The sequence below is a fragment of the Meleagris gallopavo genome, chromosome 12, assembly GCF_000146605.3.
Source record: "Meleagris gallopavo isolate NT-WF06-2002-E0010 breed Aviagen turkey brand Nicholas breeding stock chromosome 12, Turkey_5.1, whole genome shotgun sequence".
Classification (NCBI taxonomy): Eukaryota; Metazoa; Chordata; class Aves; order Galliformes; family Phasianidae; genus Meleagris; species Meleagris gallopavo.
The window spans coordinates 7439867-7465376 of NC_015022.2; the positions used below are offsets into that span (position 1 = coordinate 7439867).

Here is a 25510-nt window from a genome sequence, read left to right on the forward strand (position 1 = left end):
CAGCCACAGTATCAGTGAAAGCTAAGAAATGAGCCAAAAACTGGCATTTGACATGGGATTCTTGTTTGCTGTTGACTTCTTGCAATTTCTGTGACCATTCACAGTAGTTTGCTTGGAATGAGGCAGTGTAGGGAATCATTGTCTGTCACCACCAGTGTTAGAAAGGAGCCTGGGGTCAGAGGAATGACTAATTGCCTAAAAGATCTCTGCAGTGCACAGGCAGTGTGATCTAACTAGCCTGTGAGTCACAGCACTCAGTTAACTCAAAGCACTTGAACCTGTGAGTTCTTTTACTGCTATTTCATTAGACAACAGGGCCAAAAATTTATTTTCCTGATTTACTGTTGAATTGTTCAAGTCTTGCTCTTGAGCTTGGAGTGGTGAGCACAGGAAAGTGGTACATCTCAGCCCAAGAGAAACAACCATTTTGAGAAATAACTGCCATGAGAAAAATTGAATTATGATAGATTATCAATGAGTGTGAACTGAAGGCAAGAAATGTAAGTGTAAATGTGAATAACAACTGCAAACAATGCACAATTCATTATCCAGATAATCCTCTTTCATGATGTATGGAAAAAGTAGCACTGAGGCTCTCAATATGAGATAAAAGAAATAGTTGTATGTACTAAATACATATGGAATTTCATTTTTGAGAACTCATATTAACTTGTAGCACTCCCTTGGTTGGAAACAACAATTTTGGGTACCTTCCAGGCTGCTGCAATCTGCTTGCTTATTAGCACAAAATGAATGCTTTCCTGTCAGTGTATGTCAGGCAAGAATTTGTATTGGTTCTACAGCCACTGTAATGGCTGTTCTGGAAAGGAGACAAAAGTTTGCTGGCAGATCTCATTGCTTCATGTTACTGATGGCAGCTGGTAAGCAACTATTCAGCAGTTGCTGGTTATTGCAATTTTCTCTGTTTCCTGTATCTTATCCAATGTGAAAATGTTGGAAAACTGCAGTTGGAATAGTTAACGTTGAAGCCTACCTATTGCAATATGTCTGTAGGTTTATCAGACAGTCCACCTCTTTTTGGTCCTTCATAACTCTCGATGAATCAAACCTTGCAGCATCAATGCATTAGGGAAAGATAATCCTTCCTTTGGAGGGGAGGGAGCTAAAGGCAGTTTTGGCACACCTTAGGCCAGAGCACAGTGCTCCAGATTGTCTGTAAATATGGACTTTTCTAACTATATGGAAGTGTTTTGCTACTTCAATTTTCTTTGATTACATTTATTTTATGTCTTAGAACGCAGTTGATAACGGGAAGTTTCCTGGTGTGTTTTGCAGGGTGTCTGGAGGAGAACTTTTTGACTTCCTGGCACAGAAGGAATCTTTGAGTGAGGAGGAAGCAACCAGATTCATCAAGCAGATTTTGGATGGTGTGAATTACCTTCACTCTAAGAAAATTGCTCACTTTGATTTAAAGGTGAAGAGACTGATCTAGTTACTGTTATTGTTAATTTTTCATGACTGACTGTACCTTTTTTGGGATGAGCAGGGCCAGGTCCAGCTACAGACAACTGTTACTCCTTGTAGATTCCACTGTGTTTAGAATAATGTGGAGTATGTGTTGTCCAATGCAGTTTGGTTAGACAAAAAGACTTCAGAAATCACGTAAGGCTTTGAAAGCACATCACACAGAACCCTCTGTGTACTGTGTCAAGTGGCATCCATAGCCTTGGTCCTAGGCTAATCAAAACAGAGCAAACTGTTTCTCCTTTTGATTGTGCTCTGCCAAGACGAACATGTTTATCTGAAGGTTGAAGTCTGTCATTCTTGGGGATGGAATCCTTGATGCTAGAATAAAGTACTTTCTCAGTAGCAAACCCACTGCTACAGAATTGGCTGCCTCAGACATTACTGCTTTCAGAAATACTTTCAAAATACTATTAATCAGTAGAAGATTGAATAAGAATGGGAGAGAAAGGGAACTGTTTGAAAATGAAGGGAAAAGGAAGAAAACTGTACTACTGCTTTACCTGTTCCTTGTCCTGACTTTAAATCCTCATTAGTTTAGCACTAATTACTATATTGATATGTGTCCTCTAGGTTGACTCCTCCTAGGTTTCCAACGTAGTTATGCAGATTCCTTGTGCTAAATGTGTGCCTAATGATGTCTTACAGTGCCTAGTCTTAAGTCAGTGCCACTGGCACATATGCAGTCATTGCAAATGTTGCAAATTACATCTAACCAAATAAACTGCCACGGAAATCTTCAGGGGGAATTTGAAAAAGAATTTGAGATGTATGAGGGGATAAGTGGAAGTACACTTGATTTTGGAATTACTGCGTGAACCTAGAAGCCAAAGAATGAAGGTTTTCACTGTTTATCCTAGAGAACAGCATAATATCCAGTGGCTTGAAGTTGTGTGAATACAAATGTAACTTTTTCCATACTGATCTCTAGCAACTCATTTGATATGTAATACTAGTGATGTCAGGTGGTCAGTGGAGATGTCACAGAAAAAAAGCAAAATAGAAATGAGAAAGGATAAGTGGGGAATCATTTCACTGATGGAAGATATCAAGTTATCTAAAACAAATTCACAGATTAAGTCTCTTGGATTTACTAGGACTGTTTCCTGGGGTTTTACTAGTGTTATATTAGACGTATTTTTTTAAGCAGTGATCTGATCAAGTGGAAGAAAATTGATATTTATCTCATCACTGATCAAGGCTCCATTAATTACAGTGGAGCTGCAGTGTCTTACACACCTTAAGGAATAAAACAGTGCAGGGCTGTGGCTGTGACTTCTTGCCGTTTCAGTCTGTTCTGTGTGCTCCAAACAAACTTACATCACGTATCTGCAGGGAACACGTATGCCCTAGATCCATGGAAGAAAACCAGACTTGTTAGCCAGAGGCTAAAATAGGCTATGACAATAAATTATTCATATTTCCCAGTACAGCTCTGAGTGAGTGTGTGTGTTAGCAGGAGACACTTCCACGTTAGGATTTGCTTTGAAAAGGCCAGGCAGCTGCCAGCAGTGAATCAGATTGTCTCACCATTGCTCTTGAGCTTATGATTAAGTTATGAAAAATTAATGCGTTGAAGCTCTTCATCACAGATAATTGAGTCTGCAGTTTATTTTGAAACCTGTGAAATAAGTGCTGGCAAGGAGTAACTAATGCTGAGAAACCTAATTGGGAAAAAAAAATAATCCATTGCATTTGGCAAAGAGTAAGGAGTCAAAGTCTACGACTGAGGTAAAGATAGGTCTAATATCAAAGTTATTCTAGCTTTGGCTCAGGGCCTTGCCCTGTGAATCTGTAGGAAATGCTGCATGTTCGTCTAATAGCTTGTTGTCATACATGATATAGGACCACTAATCACTACACTTTCCATTTTAAGGATTATTCAGGCAGCAAATCCTGTAGATCTTTCTGGGTCATCTTGTTGCAGGTGTGAATTTAGTTCCAGAAAAAAGATTACTTACCTTCCCTAAGTAGGTTCAGATGTGTTAAGAGCTGTATATAAGACATTGTCCAGCAGGTTATGGTACATTAGGAACAGCTGGGCAAAAATAATGAGATTTCTCAGTGTACATTCCAAGACAGTTCAGCAAAATACTCAGTTGTATAGCTCTCCTTCAGAATTGAGCAAGTGCATGCTGTCTTTGTACTAGGTATTTGCACTGCTTCAGCTGCCCTCTAGCTGTTAAGTAGGCACTGATGTTAGAACAGTGGCAAATCCATGGCATCAGGGCCTGGCATCTTCCTGGGAGGCGTATTTTCTGATGTAACAGAGGACAAGATGCACCACAGTGCCACTTGATGTTATATCACAATGCTGCTAGGATAACAATATAGTTATATATCTTATCAGATTAGGGAACTAAATACAGTAGTGTGGGAACAAGGATATGTTGCTTCTCTGGAGATGTTCAAGACCCGCCTGGACGCCTACTTGTGTGACCTGGTGTAGGGAACCTGCTTTGGCAGGGGGGTTGGACTTGATGATCTCTGGAGGTCCCTTCCAACCCTATGATTCTGTTATTCTGTGATTCTATCCTGGCAACTGTCATCATTAAGATGGGCTTAACGTGAAGACAGAAAGATCTTGCTTGAGGTGAGAGTAAAGACTGCAAGAGGAAGAATGTATTATTTTATTATTTTTATTTTTATTATATTATCAGTTTTGTTTTCCTATTGCAAAATTATGGTCTGTTCACTGATGTCAAATTTTATGTCATCTCTTTACCAAAAGAGTGAATTGTGTATGATTAAGCAAGGGCATGTGTTTCTTGTTCTACAGTGTTGTAAATGGGAAGGAAAAAAAAGTTCGAGAAACTGGAGGTGTAGATCTGTCATTTTCTAAGATAATATAATAACAAATATCTATCTTTTGTTATTTTTAGCCTGAAAACATTATGCTTCTTGACAAGAATATCCCTATTCCACACATCAAACTCATTGATTTTGGCCTGGCTCACAAAATAGAAGATGGAGTTGAATTTAAAAACATTTTTGGAACTCCGGAATTCGTAGGTGAGTGACCAGTTTGCATCAAGGTGTCCTAAAACTAGAGATCTGCTTTATTTCTCTGCATTAGGCTTTCTGTATGCCTGATGGGCTACTCTTGTGGGAGTCAGTTGTTGCCAAATAAATGTTTAGAGAGACAAATTCAAGGCTGACGTTGTGAAACACTGCAATACAAGTTATAATTTTGTATAATTTTCTACCTGTTGCCTGGGACAAGTAAGCTATGTGCGTTGCTGCACAATTACACAGGTTTCTCTTTTATTTCTTTCTAGACAAACTGCCTCCCATTGTTTCTCTCTTCCATTTTTCCACTTGATTTTATTGTTATTTACTGATCATCATTCTAATTTGTCTCTCTACTTCCTGTTTGTTTCATTTTGAGTTTTGGGAGTTGTGGTGGGGAAGATAGAGAATTGTAATTCATATTGCATTTAAGCATGTCTGTTCCATGACCTGAGATAATTTCAGTGCTGTTAGAGACACCTTTTTTTGTCTTAGTATCTTACCTTGGTCTTTTCCCTTGCATGCTGTCTTACATGGAGATGCTTTGCAATAAGAAATTTTTTCTTATAATAGGATTTCACATGGATAGCAGTCATCTGTTTTTTGGTCTTTTTCAATTCCCACCTACTTACTTCCTCCTTTTTTTTTTTTTTTTTTTTTTCTAATATCTTCTACAGCTCCAGAAATAGTGAACTATGAACCACTGGGGCTGGCTGCAGATATGTGGTAAGCTTCTAACTTCTTTTCCAGGTTGCTCTCCTGACAATTTTTCCCACTCTTCTCTGAAGGGAATCTTATTCTACTGCAACAAGACAAGCAAAACAAAATTAAGTGTAATGATTACATATTCTTTGTTCTGTCATTCCCTTTTTTATGGATTACTTTTACTGAAAAGATAAATGGTTAACTTTTTCAAAATTACAGTGAAAAACTTGAATAATGGCCATTATAGAGTTAACAGTTTGCCACTGTCCACTGCAGTGGAGCACTCTCAAAAGAAAATATGTTCCTGCAGTGCCTGTGACAGCTTTATTTATAAGAGCACTGCATGCAGAGGAGACCTGCGTACTAATCTGATCTGCTGAGAATGCAGCCAAAAGAAGTGACCCCAAACAAAATACCCTTCCTACTGTTTCTGTGTATTGCTGGTAGGTACTGTGGTAAATATCTCCCAGCATAGAAATGAGTGATTTCAAATACCCACAAAATATTATATTTGTGTATGAATATTAGTGTAAAATTCACATTTTCACTGAAACTAGCTTTAGATAATGACTGTTATCTAAAACAATGAGAGCTTTCCTGCCTGTATTGCAGTACTGTAATCATTTCTGTATTGTATATGTTGAAAAGAATACAGACAGTGCAGAAGCTTTGCAATTAATCTCCTTTGTTTTTCAGGAGCATAGGAGTCATCACCTACATACTGTGAGTACAAACAATACATTCATTAGTGTAGAAGTGTTCCTAAAGCTCTAATGCACTGCTACAGAACAGCTTTTCCTTCAGTCAAGCAAGAAAGGAGCTGCACACACATCCTCTAATGGAAAAACTTATTCCTCAGCTTTTTCAAATTTTAAAATAAGGCATAAAAAAAATTGAGAGGGACATTATGACCAGATGAAGAACAAATGGCTCTGAAGACGTTGGGCATTTCAGCTTCCTATGAGATCTCATTAGTACAATGTGATAGAAAAGCCCAAGCATGTTGGTTGGCCATAGAATAGTTGAATTACCAGTGTGTGGAGAGAATAGAAACATAAAGTGTAACAGCAGCATTTACAAGCAGAGTTATTTCTGGTGAAAACAGAAAAGTTTGAAACTGCTTGTAAAGGCAGCAGTTTAGTTTATATAAATATGGCCACCCATATTCAAAAGGGCAAATTTAAGCTGAAACAGGAGCAGAGATGGTTGATCCAGGAAGCAGAGAACTCATCTTGCAGCATTAAAAATGACTCCTTAAAGGTAGAGGGGCAAAGGCTGGCTGGGAATATCACCACAGTCAGTAAGCACAGGAAAAAACTGCTTATGAGAAAAGTGTGTAAACTCTAATAAATGAGATTCTATTGACATACTGGAAACAAGCAGTTGAGATAGTTTTAAGATGGAGCTTGACAAATTTGTGGAACTGCTTATTTCACAAGTTTCCTGTGGTTTATGAAAGCTGTCTTCTTGTCACCTTCTTTTTGACTAACTGAAATGGAGCAACAGCTTAAGAGGGAGGGTGGAAAACCTGTTAAGAAATGAGATTGATTGTGCTTATGGGGCAGACTTTACGGCATCAAAAACAGCTGGAGAACTTCATTTGTGTTGCCTTACTGTGTCAGCAATGTCAGTGTCATTATATGATTAAAGCAGGAGAGGAAACTTTTCTGTGCTCAAATGCTTATTCTGTGAGTGAAGCTGTGGTAGCTGGGGACTGGGCTGAATGACACACATGGTCCTATGTCTTCTTCTGCTTACCTCTGAATCCCTGGTCAAATTGATAGTGAAAGTAAAGACAAAGTAAAAGATCTGTATAGCAGTTTTCTATTCAAACCCTCACTTTAGATCACAGGAGTTTGCTGCGGTCCTGTTTTGAGCCTGCTGCATCCCGAGGCTTTGCTATCAAAACAAGACACAGGAGATGAGCATAATAGTCCAGACAACTTTAAACAGGAATGAAATAAATTTCCTCATTATAAATAACGTTTCCTGTAAACCAGACTTGCATCCCTTCATGTTGAGGGGAGTGGAGGGCAGGGTAGGAGGAGTCTGCAATGAACCTGCTCTGACATTTGAATTTTGTGGAGAAAAGATAAATAGTCATTAAAGATGAAAGTTGTCAAGTCACAGCTGAGAGAGGCAAAGTAGACAAATAAAAATGAAAGCTTTTTCTGTCTAAATAGAGGCTACTGAATGCCATTTTACTATGATACCTCTATTATATCCATACGGTTGGAGAAAAGTGCCAAGAGAATGCAATCTTGCATTGATTAGAAATGGTTGGATTCTATCTCAACCGAAGTTCCATAGTGAACTCCTTTTAATGAGCTGTACACCCATTCCTCCCTGCAGGGTTGACCTCTAGCAAGGCCACACCTGATTTCTGGTCACACATTGTATTGTGATTCCATCTGAGAAACATCTCCTGGCTGAACTTACTGCACAGGGAACTTGTCAGTAGCTTTGCAGACAGAAAATTGCAGGCAGGATTTTTCCCACCTGGTGAAAATGAATGGAAATACAAATTTATCTGCTTGACCTGACAGAAACTTCTGGCTGGTAGTGTTTGTGGAGCCATAGCGACAGATGCTCTCCTCAGCTGAAGCTTTTCCTATGTTGACAAACTGTGACTTCAGTGAGATACTCAGAATGAGAGAATCTGTGCATGTCTACCTGAGCATTCAGTACTGCCCTAGAGACTTTCAGAATGAATCTGATTCAGAACTGCAGATGCTGGACCTATTATTTCCCAAGTGGCATGGCTGCTAGAATACAGAGATCCACAGATGTCCTCAGAGTATCGTACGCAGCCACTGTAATTGAATTAGGGGACCTATTTCCTACTGATTCTTCTTTATGGCTTATCTAGGCTTAGTGGTGCATCACCTTTCCTTGGAGAAACTAAACAAGAAACGCTCGCTAACATCACAGCTGTGAATTATGAATTCGATGAAGAATTTTTCAGCAATACCAGTGACCTGGCAAAAGATTTTATTCGGAAACTCCTGGTGAAAGATACACGGTAAGTGAAAACTCAGAATTGGTCATCGGTGTCTTAGATAAATCTGGTGAAACAGCCTGCTGAGCAATATGCAAAGCCTTCCCTACAGAGTGTGTTGCCATTCAAGAGCAAGATGGTAGGCAGAGTTCTGCTGCTGTGCCTACAGTGAATCACAGCATCCACAAACTCTAACAAAAGGAACCGAAATCTCCTTTGTTAAATTTCAATTTCATTTTCTCCAAAGTCAAAATGGTACAACAGTGTGTAAATAAAGGGCTGAAAACTATACGCAAAATCTTTAGTTCGAGGTAATACCACTCCAGTATTTCAATCTACTGTGAACTGCCTGCAAGGACATGACACAATCCTGTAATATGTTCCCTGTGGTCCAAGAACACTTTGTTTTTACATCTACTCCTACTGCAATTGTTCTTTATGTCTCTATGCATCCACTACAATCACCCAGGATTTGCATGACAGCTATTCAGAGCTTTATTCTCAGTCCTTGGGAACCACAGTCTTTTAAATGTGTTTCTTTCTTTTAATAAAGTGCGCATAGAAGTAGTGTCTCCTTCCCCTTAACCCTGTTCATCCCAGAGGGAAGTCAGGCTGTTGCAGTTCTTTCTAGTGGCTTCAATAGGAGAAAAGAATGATATTAGAAAGAGGCAAGCTGTTGGGTCAAGCCCAGAGGAATTGCAGCAGTCTTAGAATAGGTTAGAGTAGGCAGGGTTTGATGAGAGGCTAGCGCAGGTCTAGCAGCCTCCTTATAAAAAAGACAAGTCAGGGACATTGATATTTGCTACGTGTTATAGAGCAATGTGCTGGTTCTGCCTTTGATTCTGAATGGTGTTGTTCACTCAGCTGCTACACTGCAGGAAGAAGTTAGGATCGATCATATTGGATAAGATTTGAAGTATTCCTCTCAAATTCTGTTTTCAGGAAATGGCAGGAATGATGTCCTGTTGCACTCTAGAAGACACTTTTGATATAATTAACATTGTATACCATGATTCAGACACAGTCATATTAAAGGTATATAGAAATAATTTATTCTCTAAGCCTGTAGGATGAATAATGTTTTATCACTTTTTACAAGAGGGTACACAAAAATAAAGATTTCAGTCAAGAAGTAATTAAAATTGTCTGGAATGGGGACGACATCTTACTGAACATTTACTGCTAAACACACAAACAGCATGCCTTGTGGAAAAACATAATCCTGAGATTTCAGTATTAGGCCTGAAGTTGTCTTGATAAATGCTTTACTGCTTATACAAAGGCAAAGAGAAGGCTAATGGACTTGTGTGCAAGGTATTTCTCACTCAGATCTGTACTTTTTGTATTTCTTTTTTTGTTTATTTATTTTAGGAAACGTCTTACAATTCAAGAAGCTCTGTCTCATCCGTGGATAACGGTAAGACCAAATAAAAAGGGAGATCTTGCTTTTTGCTGTGGGCCGAGCAGAGATAATGTTCTCACTCTTATTGATGTGTTAATTGGAAATCTGACCTCTGTGTAGTTAGAGACCATTGACATCTGAAAGAGGAAATATACTGGGAGGAAATTGGTTCTGACTGAATCTTGGGATTTCTGCAAACCTTAATCATAACTTTTTATTATTGTAGTTTTCAAAAAGAGGAGAACAAAGCTTTGATGTTTGTTGCATGTACAGTGTCCTACATTAGACTCTGCTTTGCATTTTCTTATCCGTCTCTGTTTGCATGATAAGCACTATATCCCAGATACAGTGCTTTCTTGAGCTGGGAGTTGATCACAGCCAGTGTGAAAATATAATTTACCTCAGAATGTAACTGTGTGTACCACATGTGTTGATTTGCTGACTTTCGTGTCTGAATGGATTTTTTCATCATAAATGTTGCTTGTGTTTGTGGATGCATAAATATAGAAAATATAGAAAATACCTTTGGATAATCTCAGCATGCACAGTGATCCAGTTTTTGCTCCGCACTGCAAAAAGCACTGAGTGGACTCTTTTCAGGACTGTTGTTTTTCCTCTTGCAAATATTGATATTTTTGAGAATGACTGATTAAAAAATTAACAACAAAAGAAACTGAGGCCCTGATACTTCAACTTACCGCATTGGAATGAATGCACATTGCTTACTACATTCATTTTTTCTCATTGTTTTTTGTTGTTTTTTTTTAATTGGATGTGTGAGGGGAAAATCTGTGGGAGAAAAGAATCTCCCACAGATTGGAAATTCAGACTGCATCCTTTGTGTAGAGTTTGAATTACTGCACTGTCTTGTAAATGTCCAGTAATATTGGTTCCTCTATCTGAAGACTCACCAGCTGAAGGAAGAAACAAAAGTCGAAGAAAACAAGAAGGCTGAGAACACACAGCTCAAGACAAAACGACTGAGAGAGTACACCATAAAATGCCATTCAAGTATGCCTCCTAATAACACCTACATCAACTTTGAGCGCTTTGCCCAGGTAGTAGAAGACATTTCATGTATGGAACGAGAGGTCAGTGCTTTGGCTGCATCCCACGATTCTTTGCAGGAGGACATTGATGCTCTGGTTTCCATTTATAATGAAAAAGAAGCTTGGTATAAAGAAGAAAATGAAAGTGTGAGGCATAAGCTGTCTCAGCTCAAGTATGAATTCCGTAAAACTGAATCCCTGAAAAGACATCTACAAGATGATATCAAGACTGTAGGTGCCAGTCTTACAGTCATGACTGGGAAATATGCTGCTCTGCAGAGTCAGTATGAATCTCTCAGTCAAGAGCTTTCTGAGGATCTTAAGTGGATACAGGATTTGATGAGTAATTTTCAACTGGAAAATGGAAACGAAGCCTGTGTGAATGGAAACTTTGACTCTGTTTTCAACAAAGATATCAACGAATCCCTAACGGACCTATTAAACAGATCGTGCTGTGAAGAATTCCTTGCAGGGCTGAATCTCAATGTAGCAGAATCAAATCAGTAATGTTCCACATCAGGTTACAGGCAGGCTTGCTGCCTCTCTCAGTGTACAACAGTAAAAAAAAAAAGACGTTTCAGTGCATAATCTCTACACATAAAAACATTACCTAGAACTGAAACAGAAATTCTGATGTGTTGCACAAGTTGCTGACCAAAACCATAAATTCCCAGTGCTAAAGTTTGTAGTGTTTAAGTTCTTTCCCATGCTTGGTGTCTGAACTTACAGGAACTGGGTTATCACTGTAGTATGGACCACAGCTAACCCTGCATCCTTTTGCATTTCCTATGTCATACTTCATCATATATTACAGTTCCTGAAGTTCAGTAAGTAATGAATGCAGAGAAGAGAGTTCAGTCTGTATTTACTGGGCTGGGTGTCTAGAAACCAATAAAGAATTAATGATAGCATCTCCATTTGGATGAAAGAAATAGTCATGTAGAGCTGCTGTGGGCAGTTCTACAGAGCAGATGGGAGAAATATTTGCAAAGGTTAAATCTGTGCTGTAACATGAAGTAAATGAAGTAGCAGTTTAGTATGTGGAAATTCTCTGTGAGAATGGCTGCTGCTGAAGAACAGTTAAAATCAGGCTTTTCAAGATGAGGTTTTTAGGCCTGTAATTCAGATTGGGATCTTCTACCACCAGGTGTTAGCTAATTATTAATTCTTCAGTTTAAAATTCAGTGAAGTTTCTTGTCCCATAACAAAGAAACTTACTCCAAAGACAGAGTTATGATTTTGTAATGATCAAATTACTGTGTATATAATTTTGCAGTGCCAATATTAAAATGTGAGTGATGATAAGCAGTAACATACATGTCTGATTTGCTTTCTACAGTAAAGATAATGAGACAGAACTACAACTAATTTAATATGCCATGTGGGATTGAGGACTTGCTGTGAAGTTATTTTTGTATTTTTTCTTAAGTTTTAGAAAGTAAGAGAAAAATTGGCCCAAATTTGAATCCTGGCTTGTGTTTCAAAGATTTCAACTGATTATACTGTATATTCACAGATGTACTTTGAATCATTTTTTAGACCCAGTAAATTGTTCTTTGTGCAGATGGCAATTCTTCATTGATTATATAGTTAGTGACTATAAAAAAGGAACTGTGAGGCTTTTTTGTACTGGGAAGAGTTGTCGGGCAGCTGCTTTATGCCCTCTTTGCTCAGCTATTTGAATTTGCTTCAAGATAACTTACACAGATACAGGAATTACAGAGGTAGTAGCCAGTTTGTGTAGGGTACAGTGGATCTGTCACTGTCATTGTGAAGACATACAAACAAAGGCTGGTGGAAATGAAGGGTCCTGGAAACAGTTGCTCAGTAGGGCTGATGTTGACACTGTCATGGTACTTGGAGGATGGAGTGTGCTCTGTGGCATCTTGCTTTGCACATGAGGTAAAATTTTAGATACCCAGCAGATGTCCCTCACATGCTGATTCTGTTGGCCAGGGACTTTTGGACTCCAGAGTGCCAAACAGTATTGGAAACGTTAACTGTCTCAGCTTTTGATTGGCCGTGAAGGCTTCAGTCATCATTTCTGCAGGCTCTTTGGAGCTACAAGATGCAGGAGATGCTGTCCAGACAAACTGGAACATCAGACTTTTTTTTGTTGTTATTGAAGAGAGAGTTTCAACTCTTAAGAAGTAACTTAAAGACTATTGAGAGTCAGTATCTGCATAAAAGACCCTCAGTGAAGAGAGTGTCTGCCTTCCCTCAGCTGTCATCTCACATCCTCTGATTTGTGTAGATTTTCGTGAGGAACAAATGCACTGACATGATGAGAAGGAACATGAAATGAGGCCACTCTGTTCCTGAGTGTTTGGGTGAGGTCAATGTTTTTGTGACTCAGTCCTTGAGGTCAGTGCTCTCTGGGCTGAAGGAGGTAAATAACACACTGTTTTTGGGGAGGTGTTCTGATGATTGAGAAGATGACAGGGTCATTGTTTGCAGGCTGCTTGGCAATTGAGAGATATTTATTAACAGTTGAGAGCAGTGTGAAGCAAGCTGTTTTGATTTGGCGATGGCTCTGCTACCAAAAGGGCACTCAGAATTTTTTCATAACTGTTATATAGCTGACATTTAGACTGTGACATTTTTTCCTCTTCAAACTGATTCTACAAGGTTTTGTTGTACCATGCTAGCTATTTGCAGCATGGGGAAATGCACTCGGTGCTTATGTATCCCTGTGGTGGGGGGACACCCGGGAGTGGTGTGTACATCTAAATGGGAAAGGAGCCTAGCTGATTACTTGACTCTGACTTGCACAAATGTTGTACCCCTAGTGTCTGAGGAGAAAAGTGAATTTGTTGTCTCATAAACACTGCTTTGCTAGAAAACCCTCAGTGGTCCTTTTTCCATTCTCCTTTGGTACTCCTTCTCTTTCAGCTGTCTGCCTTGATTGCATTCTAGTCCAGTTCAATGTAAGTATTTCTGGATTGTCTGCTCCTTACATAAGCAAATCAAATCCAAATGGTGGTAACTGTCTAAACTCCATAACAGTTGAAGAGCTGTCTTCCAGCCTCTTTTCTTTTACCAGATTTAGTACTGAACTTTGTTTTTGTCATTCCCAAATACAATTGTCTGGTCTATGCATATGTTGATGTGGTTTTGGATTTCAAAGGTACTTCATTTTTAGCATCTGCAGAATATCTGTTAACACCAGGGTAACATCCCAAAATATTGGACACATGTCTGAATTCTTGTGTGTATACACTTTTAATTGCTTTCCTCCTCTTCTCCTCCCCCTTGCCAAGTAACCAGATATTGCAGTTTTTTACTGCTGAGGTGCCAGGGACTTGTGCTCTCATATTCTGAGGACGGTTAAAGGACAAAGACTAAGCTGTCTTCAGATATGTTGGAGTGTATGTCCTAGTAAATAATACTAAATGACAGCTAAACTTTTTCTATTTAGTTTTTATATTTTCAGCAAAACATCTTGGAATGAGATTGATGGAAGGGATTGGAGCTGACAGAGAGCTGGGATTGTTTGGTATCAAGAGGAGGTCTGGGGAGTGCTTATCAATCTGTGTAAATACCTGGTGGGAGAGAGAAAAGAGACTGAGCTAGGCTTTCTCTAGTAGTATCCAGTGACAGGACAAAGGGCACAAACTGAAATAAGGAAATTCCGTGTAAATACTGAAAAGTCAAACAAACTTGTTTACTGTAAGAGAAGACAGACACTGGAATATGTTGCCCAGAGTGACTGTGAGTCCCCATCTTTTGACACCAAAGTGAGACATGGTTCAGGGCAAGCATCATCCAAGAAAGAGGCTCTAGACTAAACTGAAATACCCAACACTGGGTGTTAGGAGAGGTCCTAATATATCTTTGGACAGTGTCCTTGTAAGGGGTCAAATGTGAAAAAAAAGTGTGAAAATTCCAAAAGTAGCATGGGACCCAATAGTGTGATGGTGCTGGGTTTAGTCCCACACTGCCACCCACCCTGATAAAGTGCTGGGCTGCAGTGCTGTTCTTGTGCTCATAGTAGCTCCACCTCCTTTCCATTAGGCACCTGGAGAGCCTTTTCGTTGCTCTCCCAGTGCCTTTCTGAATGATGCGAATAAAGGCCAGCTGCTGTGAGCTCCAGTCAGAGGAAATCAAGGTGTTCCAGTGAGATGCGCTTTGGTGGCTTTGCAAAGCAAAAGCATTGCCTTAGTATCCTCTAGTCACTATAGTTATCTCCCTCTTCTGCTTGGCTGTCATGCATCCTGCCCTTGGGCTGCTAAGGCTGTTCCAGGCTTTTTGCTTGTGTTTTTCTGGGGATCATAATGAAGCAGCGGGCAGAAGTGGAGGCTGAAGCAAAGCCTGTGCCCTGCACTGCACCCTTTGTGCCAGGCTGAGGGGCTAGAAGTGAGCACTCAGAGTAGCTGCAGACTGCTGACTGTGAAGGAGTTTTAGGGTTTTGTTTGAAATCAAGGGTATGGATCACTTGACTGGACATGGGTGGGCAGGGTAGGATCAGTGATTTAATTTTTTCTTCTGCTTATACTTGTACAAATCCACAGCTTTCCCAACATTATTTTCAGCCAGCTTCAAGGAGTGAGGAGAATCTTAGCATTTCATGCATCAAAGGCAGCCACACAATAAAATTGCCATCTCTTATATTCCAGCCACTGGACAAGCAGCAAGCTTTGGTACGGCGAGAATCTGTTGTTAACATGGAAAACTTCAAAAGGCAGTATGCCAGAAGGCGGTGGAAGGTATGGCAAGCAGCTTCTCATCCTGCTTGTGTAGGGCTGATGGGGATCTGCAGGCAAGGCAGAGCTTACGCATGCAAAATTGTAAGATACCTTAGAAGAATGAAATGTATTTTGATGTGTCTGACTTGGTGTTTTCATATTCTCATTCTTCCTTCTATTTACTTACAGCTTTCTTACAGCATTGTCTCCTTGTGCAACCACTTATCTCGTTCACTGGTGAAAAAGGTCCTAATTCAGGATGAATGTTTGGTAGGTACATTCTTCAAAGGGGAAGAAAATGAAATTTTACTGTGGATTGAAATTTGCAAGACTTTAATGGTTTGGGGTGGGAAACCAGGTATCCTTTGTATGTCTTAATGCTACTGTAAGTTGTGTTATGCCAGAAATGCTGAGAAAGGAGAAACAGTGACTGCAAACCTTATAGGTGCTAGCCATGTTTATTTTACGTAAGAGCAGCATGGAGGCTGCACATTATTTGGATACAACAGCAGTGACTGTCCTGTCAGAGAAGGTGTGGAGAAAATCTGCACAGCCCTCATGACCAGCTGTGTGACTGGGGAACCCTTCAGTGAGCATAGCCTGCAATGAAACTCTGGTGTTTCTACTACCTCTGCTTTTCTCTACAAATGATACATTGATTATATCAGACTATTTAGCAGCATGGTATCTCATTTATGTGACTGGAATACCATGGCCTTTTTATTTCAGAGAAACTGTGAAAGTGACAGTGAGGATCTTCTGCAAAGAGAAGCTGCTCATCAGAGGAAAAGCAGCATATCCTAGTGTAATGAGAATTCCACAGGCAAGAAGCAGAGGAAACTTTCATCCGTGCTGAAAGAAGCAGCTCTGACAGCAGCCCTTGCCTCCTTGGAATGATGCTTCTTACTTCTGAGATGACACCAACAGCTGGATAATGTTATTGTCTTCTGAGCATTTTAGAAAATTGATGATCCAGATTTCCAGGGAAGTGCCACAGCACAGGCTCTACTGGAGCGCTTTTATATTTTGAGCTTTTTGTTGATATTTCAGTCTTTCTGATATCAACTTTACTCAGGATGCGGGCTTTCTACTTGATGTACTTTTACTGCAGAATCGTTCACATTCTGCACAGTGATTAAACCTGTGTGTATTATTTCAGTCAGGGAAATTGTTAGCAAGTCTTAAAGAATCTTCTTACGATTTTTGTATTTGTTAATAGCGTAAATATTTGATAGCAGGTATGGCAGGTATTGATTGCTGTGGGCAGTACTTGCTCTGCTGTTGCTGTTGTTGAAGAGAGCCATAGTGCCATTGCACTCCAAAACTTTGCCTTCACAAACCTGGCAGTCAGCAGTTCTCTATTCCAATAAGAATTGTTCTGTAGCCATCATCTGGCTGATTGAAAGAGGATTAACACAGCTGCCATCGATAATGAGCACAGCCAAAAAAAAAAAAAATCTGTACTGGCTTGGAAGTTGTTGTGCACCAAGTAAAACATTTTTACAGAGATGGTGGGATGCTTCACCAAAACAGGGCACTGAGAAAAGCCCTAAGGAACAGCCAAAATAGTCTTTATTAGACTTTTTTATTATTTTAATTTGTTAGCAAATTGAAGATTCATTAACACCTAGTTACATAGGTGTTGTTTACACATAACCCAAACTGAATATGTTTGGGTTTTATTCAAAGGGTTTGTATTGAAAATTGAGTGAAGAAGCACTTTAATTTATCTCCTTTCTGCTAGTAAGTTGCATCATTTTATCTACGTTAGTTTATATTGAATATGCTAGTATTATTCAGTTGGTACAAAAAAATGTGCGTTGATGAAGCTATTTTTTTGTTGGAATATACTAGTTGTTAAAAATCCATATTTACTTTGCCTTTAATATGTAAACTAAAAATTGCAAAACAAGCTTTCTAGAAAAAGCTGTAGATTTATAGGGAAACCAATTTTGTTTGGTTTTATGGTGGTCACATCCAGGTTCAAGTTTTAGAGCTGAAGGTGGAAAGCGGTGTTGAAAACTGGTATTAGGTTAATTTTGCCTGTCTTCCAGTTTCTTAGGAAGAAGGAAAATTATGCTACTTGTATTTATATTTTTGTATACTTGCTTAGGTAGAGGCTGAAATGCAGTTGACAAGAAAGTACTTCTGTGAAAGAACGGAAATGTGCAAGAAGCATTGCAGAAGAGAGGCGGAAGGTAGGATCTGAGGGAAGAATAGTAATTTAAATTGAAGGAAGTAGAGAAGGGGCAAAAGCAGTGGGAAGGAAATAGGTAAAGGAGGAGGTGTGCAGGAAATTGGTGTACAGGGAGGTTTGAAGTGGGATTGAGAACGTTGAAGGAAGGAAAGAGAAAGTAGGTAGAGGAATTTTGGTATTTTTATTTGATTGGTATTTGTTTGTTTGTTTCCCCTATCTCCAATGATGATGAGGTAATTTTGGTGAAAAAAGGGAGTGTTAGATCTGTGCAGCTCCAGAATCTTTGGCCGTCTGTTTTTTCTTTTTTTCCCAGTAGTTTTGGTTGTTCTAATAAACCGTACCTCACTGTAGGCAGTTGGATGCTAGAAGTTTCAGATGGATCATCAGCCAGCCTGCCATTTTTATGAACTCTATTTTAAATTGAGTGCTGTGGCAGTTTAACATCAGTTGAGGACCAGCTCTATTGCTGCTACCATGTTTTTTCTTCCCCTTCTCTTACCAAATCTGAGTGGCTCTCTGCACCCCAAGTAAGACTGAATCCACCCTTTCCTGTTCCTAGGCCTGGAGGTGTAATGTTTTTTAGTGATTGTATTATCACTTTGTCAAACTGGGGTTATCTCAGTAGTCCTTTCCACCAACCCATACCTCAAGTTAAGCATTAGAAAACGCATTAAACAAACAAGGACTAGTCATAGGACATCGAGCTGTTGTATGTCTGTTGTTTTTTGTTTGTTTTCTTTTCCTTCCAAGTTAATTCTCTTTGATCATTTAAGCTTTGAGACATTTTTCAGTGAAGTCAACACACTGCAGCATGACCTGGTTTGTTGGCAGTCACTCCTGTCCTGTTTCAGCATCAGCATGGCTCTGCAGAGAGTGCTGGGTTTGAATTATGCAGCAACATTAACTGTGGAACAGTGTTCCTACCATTTTTTTGTTTGTATTCTTGCTTTCAACACACTTCTACAATGCTAAATGATCTTTTAAATAGGCTAATGATTTTAAGTCACTCGTTTGTTTCAGTGTTTTGGAAATCTGGTCTTGTATTCATTTCTGTAAAGCACTTGGTGATATGTTCTTGAAATTACTCTGAGCTGCTTGCATTGTTCGCAGAGCTTTCAGAGTTCCAGAACTCTTCATGCCTTCTGAAATCCTGGCCTGAATCCCTTTTTCTGTTGAGGTAACTGGACACGGATTGCCGGACATAAAATTCTTTTGCACTGTGAACCAATATCACAGGGACTGGTTGAAGCTTCTGTTAGGCTCCATGTAGTATGTTGTATTTTAGCAGATTGAGAAGAACAAGCTTCTTCATCAGTGGAGCAGTTCCAATGTTTAAATCTTGGTTTTCATAAATTACATGTGGTCTAGTTAAATGTTTTACATGCTCTCCTTGACATTGTGTGATTTTTGAATGGAACAGGCTCTATACTTATTGTCATATTTATACTTCACTTTTTTTGTATTGTTTTTTGTAATTGTGACAATTATACTTGTTTTAATTTGAGCTTAACTTGTTTATATCATTCATTGTCCTGTAGGAATTGCAAACAAATTTTATTATTCACTTAGCTGCTTTTGGTATATGTATTTAAAAAATAGTAGCAGAAAAGAAAAAATATTCTTCAATGCATGCAAAGCACAGCAGTAACATGTTGTGAGGGAGCAGCAATGGGAAAAGCTGTTCTGGTGTCAGGAGGGAATCTTTCCCAAACAAAATGACGACGTGCTCAGTGAGGGGCTGCCCAGTTTGCCTGCTGGCTTCCCCTTGCTGCACCAGTGCATTCCCTGGGTTACGGAAAACCAAATAAACTCAGAGCCAGAAGTCTTTTTCAGAATTCCCCATGTTTCACAGCATCTTCAGGTTACAAATGGGAGACTGTGGGTTGCACGGCCCTGAGGGGATTGGGCTGGCCAGGCCAGGACGTGCCCTCAGACCTGTTCCCCTCAGATGGAAGCAGCTCTTCAAAGGGGGTCCTGCCTGATTCACATCAACGGCTGTCTGCATAAACATACTGCTCCTGTCGCGTCTGTATGTGGGCTGGGAACGCTGCTTAAATATGGGCACATGGCAGCAAGTACATCTCTGACAGCATTCTGTGGAGAGCACTGCTAAATGGTTGAGAACGCAGAGGGTTTTTTGTTTTCTGTATCTCAGCTTTCCATGTGATCGTTGTGACTTGGGTGATGTTCTCTGTGTTTTTCATTTCAACACTCATCTTTGCTTATGCAGAATTTGTGCAAGGCAGCATCATGCCCTGCAGCGAGGAGCTGAGCCTGGTGGGGTTGGGGAGGTGAGCTGAGCCAGCTGGGGGTGGCTGTGGGGCTGGGAAGGTAAGTAGTGCCAGCTGGGGGTGGCTGTGGGGCTGGGAAGGTAAATAGTGCCAGCTGGGGGTGGCTATGGGGCTGGGAAGGTAAATAGTGCCAGCTGGGGGTGGCTGTGGGGCTGATGAGTTGAGTAGAGCCAGCTGAGGATGGCTGAACCAGTGTTCATGGGATGGCTGCAGCTGTGCCCCAGGAGCCAGCTAGGCTAGGAAGCAGAGGCTGTGTCCATAGGCAGAGTTGTGAGGAGCTGGAGATGCAGAGAGCTATGAAGACTTCAGAGGGGTAAGGGTTTGTGAGAGTGAGCAGCTTTGCTGGGAAAAGGGTGGTTGGAAAAAAGGCCTGGGGGAGGCTGGATGGGATGGAGAGCAAGCTCTGGCTCTGAGATGAGATGGAGAAGTGGGAGAGCTGCCTGGCTCTGGGTTTTTTCTCGGTGTGAGTTCTGGATTGGTTTGCTGTTAGTGCTGGTGATGAGGCTATCGCTGAGTGTTGGTTTTATATAGCAGTTTGTCACAATGTGTGACTATCGGTCTCAGAGGTGTAACATTTTCCTATCATATGCAGAACTGTGCTCAGTCACAGGGTGGGAAGCATCTAGTCAGGAAAATTAGATAATACTGTGTCATGTCAATAGATCCAAAAATACTTCCTAGCCTCCCCCCCACAATAAACTGCATAAACTACACTGGATGTTTTGTTAGAAATGACTGATTGAGGTATCCTGTAATGGTGTATGTGTAAATTGTGATGATATGATAATTAATTGGGGTTGGGGGGAAGCTTGTAAGTAATTCTGGTGCTTTAAAAAATTTTCTTTCTATCTATCTGCCAAAAATGTGTTGTAATGTATTGGTATGGAATCTGAATTTCATTAGATTGCTTCCAAACATGGGGAGATCTTTCTAAAGTCTTTCTAAGGTCTAAGATATTTAGCTTAAAGCCTCTCGTTCAATTGACAAAGGATGGAAAATACTGGGTCTAAATTAAGTTTAGACCCAGTTACGCCGTTCAAATGGCAGACAGCAACATAAGGATGCAGTGTGGGTCACAGCACTAAGCCTGCTTCTGTCCTCAGGTCCTGACAGACCTTGGAAAGCTGCAGCAGGGAAAAGTGAGTTCTCCAATGTTTGCAGCAAGTCCAGTCTTATTTTGAAATTTCTAAGCTCTTGAAAATAAAACACCTGGGAAAGGTACAGTGCAGGCAGATGTGTGGTTGTAGTAGTCTTTATCTGACTGAATTAATGCAGCTTGTCTGTGTGTCGTGTGTGATGCTGAAAGAGAGGTATCACACAAAAGAACATCTGATTTTTCTGGAGTTTAATTACATTTTAAATGGGACTGTGTTGAATGAAATGATTGATCAATGAGCAGGGCAGGCTGTGTGAATTGACTTAAGTCTCAGTTTATGCCCTATTACAATATTTAAGACAATAATTTTCTTGTCTAAAGTATTCTGGCATTATTTATATAGAGATAAGAACTGTAATTCTTGTGGAGCTACAAGCACCTTGGCTTTTGCCACAGTTGATAAATACAGCTTTATTCAGTCCATGCTGTGAGCAACCTGCCTGCTCCTACAGGAGGGGGTGGGAGCTCTGTGCCAGCACAAACATGTCCCAGCCGTGTGCTGAGGTTGAGCCAGCTGCTGCTCTCTGGAGCACTGGGTGCTTCTCTCTCTGCAGTTTCTTTTCCTGCTTCAGCTGATACCTGCATCACAGAACAGGTTTCCTGAGTCTCGATGGTTTCAAGCAATTGTGACCTTTTGTTTCTTTAAAAACGGAAACCATTTGGCCTGTCATGACAGGCACTCTCAACACATAAGCATTTTAAGCTATAACACATAAATCATTCTTGTGTGGCAGCCAGAGTCCTTACCTTTTCCCAGTGGAAAGCCCCAGTCATGGGATAGGACATCAACACATGCTCTCTTTGGTCCAGGGAACCTCTAAGTGTTGTACACAACGTAGAAGCACTATGCAACGATATCTGGAGGTATCTGCCTCAGTTTCCACATCCTTAAGTACCTTCCTCTGGAGCCAGCCATGGGGTTACGGCTTTTTCTAATGAGTGCTTGTGCAAGCGTGGCCAAGCCCAGTGCCACGCTGCTAAAGGGTCTGTCCTCTTTAACCACAGAGCTCTGTGCTGAGGAGGGTTTGTCTTTGTGCTGGAGCAGAGGAGAGAATGTCTGGGAGAGAAGGGAGTTTCTTTCTTGCTTGCTGATTTTTGGTATGAAGAGTTAATGTAAAAGTAATCAGAGATATTCACTGGACAGCTGCTGCTGTGGTCACCGCACTTCAGTCTGAAGTCCCCTTAGGAAAGCGTTGTCAGCTCTAATCTTTTAATCTGTGCTTTTCCTCTCTGTCTGGTAGCTGTGACCTACAAGTCACAGAGAATTCAAAGGATGGGGATGGTGGTCATTTGTCATCCTTCTAAGAATCATCCAGGAGCAATGAGGAATTACGTAAACCCTTCTGTATTGGGATAAGAATGATCTGAAACCCTGGACGAGGTGCTCAAAAGCAAGCGAGAAGTTTTCCCTTTTTTCTTTTTTCCTTCTTTCTTTGTGTATGTGCTGTATGGAATCAAAAACACCTTCCAAAACAGGTGGCTGGTACTTGTTGGTGTCTCCTGGTTTATTCTAAAATGAGCCTAGTGAGGCTTTCCTGGAAGGCTGAGGGAACACAGGACCCTAAATGACTGTGTATCAGTCTGATTGTCTCACTCTACTGCTCACGAGTAACACAGATGGTACCAGCTTGAGTAAATATACCTCATATGGCTACGCTTGCCATGCTTTGTGTTATACCTGCACTAAGATGATGTGATAGTGGATTATAAGGGGTACTCAGATGCTTTTCCTATTGGGCTTTAGCATCTTAGTTTAATAATGATAAAGCAGGGCAGTAGGTAGCAATTTTCATTTTGTTTTTCAGAAGTGAGGAGAGGCATAGTGTTAAGAAATTGAATAATAAATATTACTAAGAGGTAGCTTAAAATGTTTAAGGGTTGGGCTTTCTTTTGGCCTCATATATCAGTGTCTATCTCCTTTTAGGACCGTGGCGTCCCAAATGACAGTAGATCTGCTTTGGTCATATTTTTTTTTTCCTGATACCAAGCCTGGTAAAACTACATTGCTTACAGTGTACTTTACAGCACTTGCTGATGGTGAGGTGCTAGTTGTGCTTGTTAACTTGTCCTGAAATTGGTGTCAGTGAATAAATGGAGAGTTAAGATGTACATCACAATCAGAAGTTGATTGCTGTCTTTGTGCAAAATGAGAATAAGTGCTCCCAGACTGGTATTCCCTCTTTGTCCTGATAGTTTTATAATCACAGAGCACTTCACGGACTACATAAAAATCAAGGCAATGGGAAGCTGTCTGTTACAGATCACCAAGCAGAATGAAGACAGTAGCTTCGTTCAGATTTATTACAAGGTTTTGTTATTAGAGTCTTCATATTTGTCCAATGCCATGTGTGCATTTGATTACATTTGAATAATCTTCACCTGAAAGAAGACACAGCTTAATGCTCTCCTGTCTTGTTTGTATGCTTGTGGGGATATGATCAACAACAAAAGTGGTTTTAGTCTTTGTGTAATGTGCAATATTAGGAAAAGCCCTTTCTATGAATTGCTCCTGAAGTTCAAAGCCAGTATCAATAGGTGAGTTCCAGTTTTCTTGGCCTATCTGATCAAGAAGATTTTGTTTAGAATGTTTTTGAATTTTCCAAATAATTTGTTTTGCAATGGTCCCTAAGATTAGAAGAAGCTTCTAATATTCCAAGCTGCTCTTCTGCGTGGGAATCAGTGTGTGTATGTTGCTCACTCTGAAGGAAGAAAATAAGATTAGCAGCAATTAGTCTCATGCTGTGTATGCACACACTTCTTCTTATGGTGAATGCTAACTTACCTATTTCACAAGTGTGACATTGCGTTGAAGCTCTGCATGGTCTGTGAGCACCACATCTTTTAAACATGCTCTAATTCTTCAGGACACAGAGTAAAACTTCTCTGAAGAAATAGAAACTGTTTTGAAATGGAGCAAGACAGATTTTCCCATGGGAAGCTTAGAATCAGATGAAGAGTCAGTTTCCCATTTTATATCAATGTCAATGTTCGTTTAGTATCAACTTAAAACATTTTATTTGTTAATCAAGAATAATTAAGAATATCTTGAAATGTTCTTTCCAACTTATTTCCCTGGCCTTCAGTGCATTTGGTGTTTGATGTTTCACAGACTCCTCAGGGAAGCAGAGAACAAAAAATTATGGTGAATTTGTCCACATACACACACACATGAAAAGGTTCAATTTGGAAAGAAAAAAAATGAAATGGCAGAAGGTTAGCAAATGCTGTGTACTCTCCAAATAAAAATGTCATTCAGCTTTGTTTTTAATCAAGCTTGTATAATGTTTGAGTACAATGGACTTACCCTGTACTTAATAGCACCGTACAACTGCAGTCAGCCAAAAGAAAGGTTCTGTCACTGTCATCATGTCCCTGTAAGTACATGAAGAAGTGGTGCTGTCTCCTCAGCTCTGTTTCCCTGTGATAACTGCTGGAACTGCTATGTGCCAGGTTGAATTAGTTCATTATTTAAACTCTTCTTATGAACGTTGTGTGACACAATATTTACTTTTGAGTTTTGGTCAATAAAAATGTAAACAGGACTGTGATCTTAAGGGCAGTTGTTTCAGAGCGTGCAACAATGATAAAATGTTAATGGTGATCTGCCCAAGTGCTAAAGATCAGCAGGATGTGGGCAGAAGTTAACAAAAACTTGCCTGGTCTCCCAGTGCCTTAGCTAGCTGCAGTATGGAGGAGTGTGCAACTCTGCGCTATTTACAGTCCCATACTGTGCCTGTAACCAAGGCATCTGGGCACCTTGTAGTCACAGGCACGTTTTGTAACAGCATCAAATGTCCTCTAAGGATTAGCAAGAAACCTCAATTTTTATCACCTAAGTTCTTGCTCGTAAAGAGGAAAATATTGCATTCATGTTTTTTTTTTTCAAGTACAGCCTTCAATTCTTACCATTGACCTGCAACTTCAGGAGGAGTTAACTAAATGAGGAGATCTGGAGCTGTGGACTTGGTGCTCTTTGGCTGTTCTGTTGGCTAGGCAGGCTGGCTGCCTTCCATCTCAGTAATTGCTTCTAGCATGGCAGAGCTGAGCCCTGCTGCTGCAGTGGGATGCCGTGTCTTTCTTTTGCTTCCTGCCCTATATTATCATTCAGTTGTGCTCCCATGTCACATTTGTATGAGAAGCTATTGGGATTCTTTTTGCTGTAAAAAAACAAAACAAACAAACAAAAAAAAACCCTGTATGCAGACAGGTTCAGAATTGATTGAAAAGCCTAACCTTGAGATCTCTGAAGTATATGATCCTGCATCTGTTTCAGATGTTTTTCTGGCTTGCGCTGCTCTGTTTCTCCATTTAGAATCCCCATACTTCTGTGCAAAGCCAGAAGATCCCTCCATGGGTCCTGTTCCAAGGGCTGAGCCCTTGTCTGTGCTCTCCATCACTGAAGGCTGTCAGTCTACCTAAGCTCAGGCCGGGCAGCTGATCTGGGCTACGTGAGAGCAATAATACTCGTAGGTTGAAGCATGCATTACATCAGGGTGCTTCCTCTTTTCCCAGGTTGCCGTAACATCTGTAGCT

At 40.2% G+C, this 25510-nt stretch overlaps 1 protein-coding gene and 1 long non-coding RNA gene across 3 annotated transcripts in view; one reads left to right on the forward strand and one right to left on the reverse strand.

Moving 5' to 3' along the window:
* The window catches only part of DAPK2 (death associated protein kinase 2), a 43092-nt gene extending 23735 nt beyond the window's left edge, over positions 1 to 19357 (forward strand). Inside the window, exons 4-12 of one of the 2 annotated variants that reach the window (XM_031555290.1) lie at positions 1297 to 1435; positions 4368 to 4497; positions 5172 to 5220; positions 5896 to 5922; positions 8069 to 8221; positions 9569 to 9614; positions 15265 to 15354; positions 15523 to 15603; positions 16063 to 19357. In XM_031555290.1, the coding sequence (XP_031411150.1) occupies positions 1297 to 1435; positions 4368 to 4497; positions 5172 to 5220; positions 5896 to 5922; positions 8069 to 8221; positions 9569 to 9614; positions 15265 to 15354; positions 15523 to 15603; positions 16063 to 16137 (790 nt within the window). In that variant the 3' untranslated portion in view covers positions 16138 to 19357. Of the gene's footprint in view, positions 1 to 1296; positions 1436 to 4367; positions 4498 to 5171; positions 5221 to 5895; positions 5923 to 8068; positions 8222 to 9568; positions 9615 to 10504; positions 12212 to 15264; positions 15355 to 15522; positions 15604 to 16062 lie in introns of those variants that run through there. The other variant, XM_019619433.2, reaches the window with a different exon arrangement.
* A 4236-nt stretch (positions 19358 to 23593) lies between these two features.
* Positions 23594 to 24876, reverse strand: LOC104912793. The gene is made up of 3 exons (XR_002118888.2): positions 24282 to 24876; positions 23760 to 23860; positions 23594 to 23676 (listed from the first exon to the last, which is right to left on the reverse strand). It is a non-coding gene; the product is annotated as an uncharacterized LOC104912793 (long non-coding RNA).
* Between the last annotated feature and the right edge of the window lie 634 nt (positions 24877 to 25510).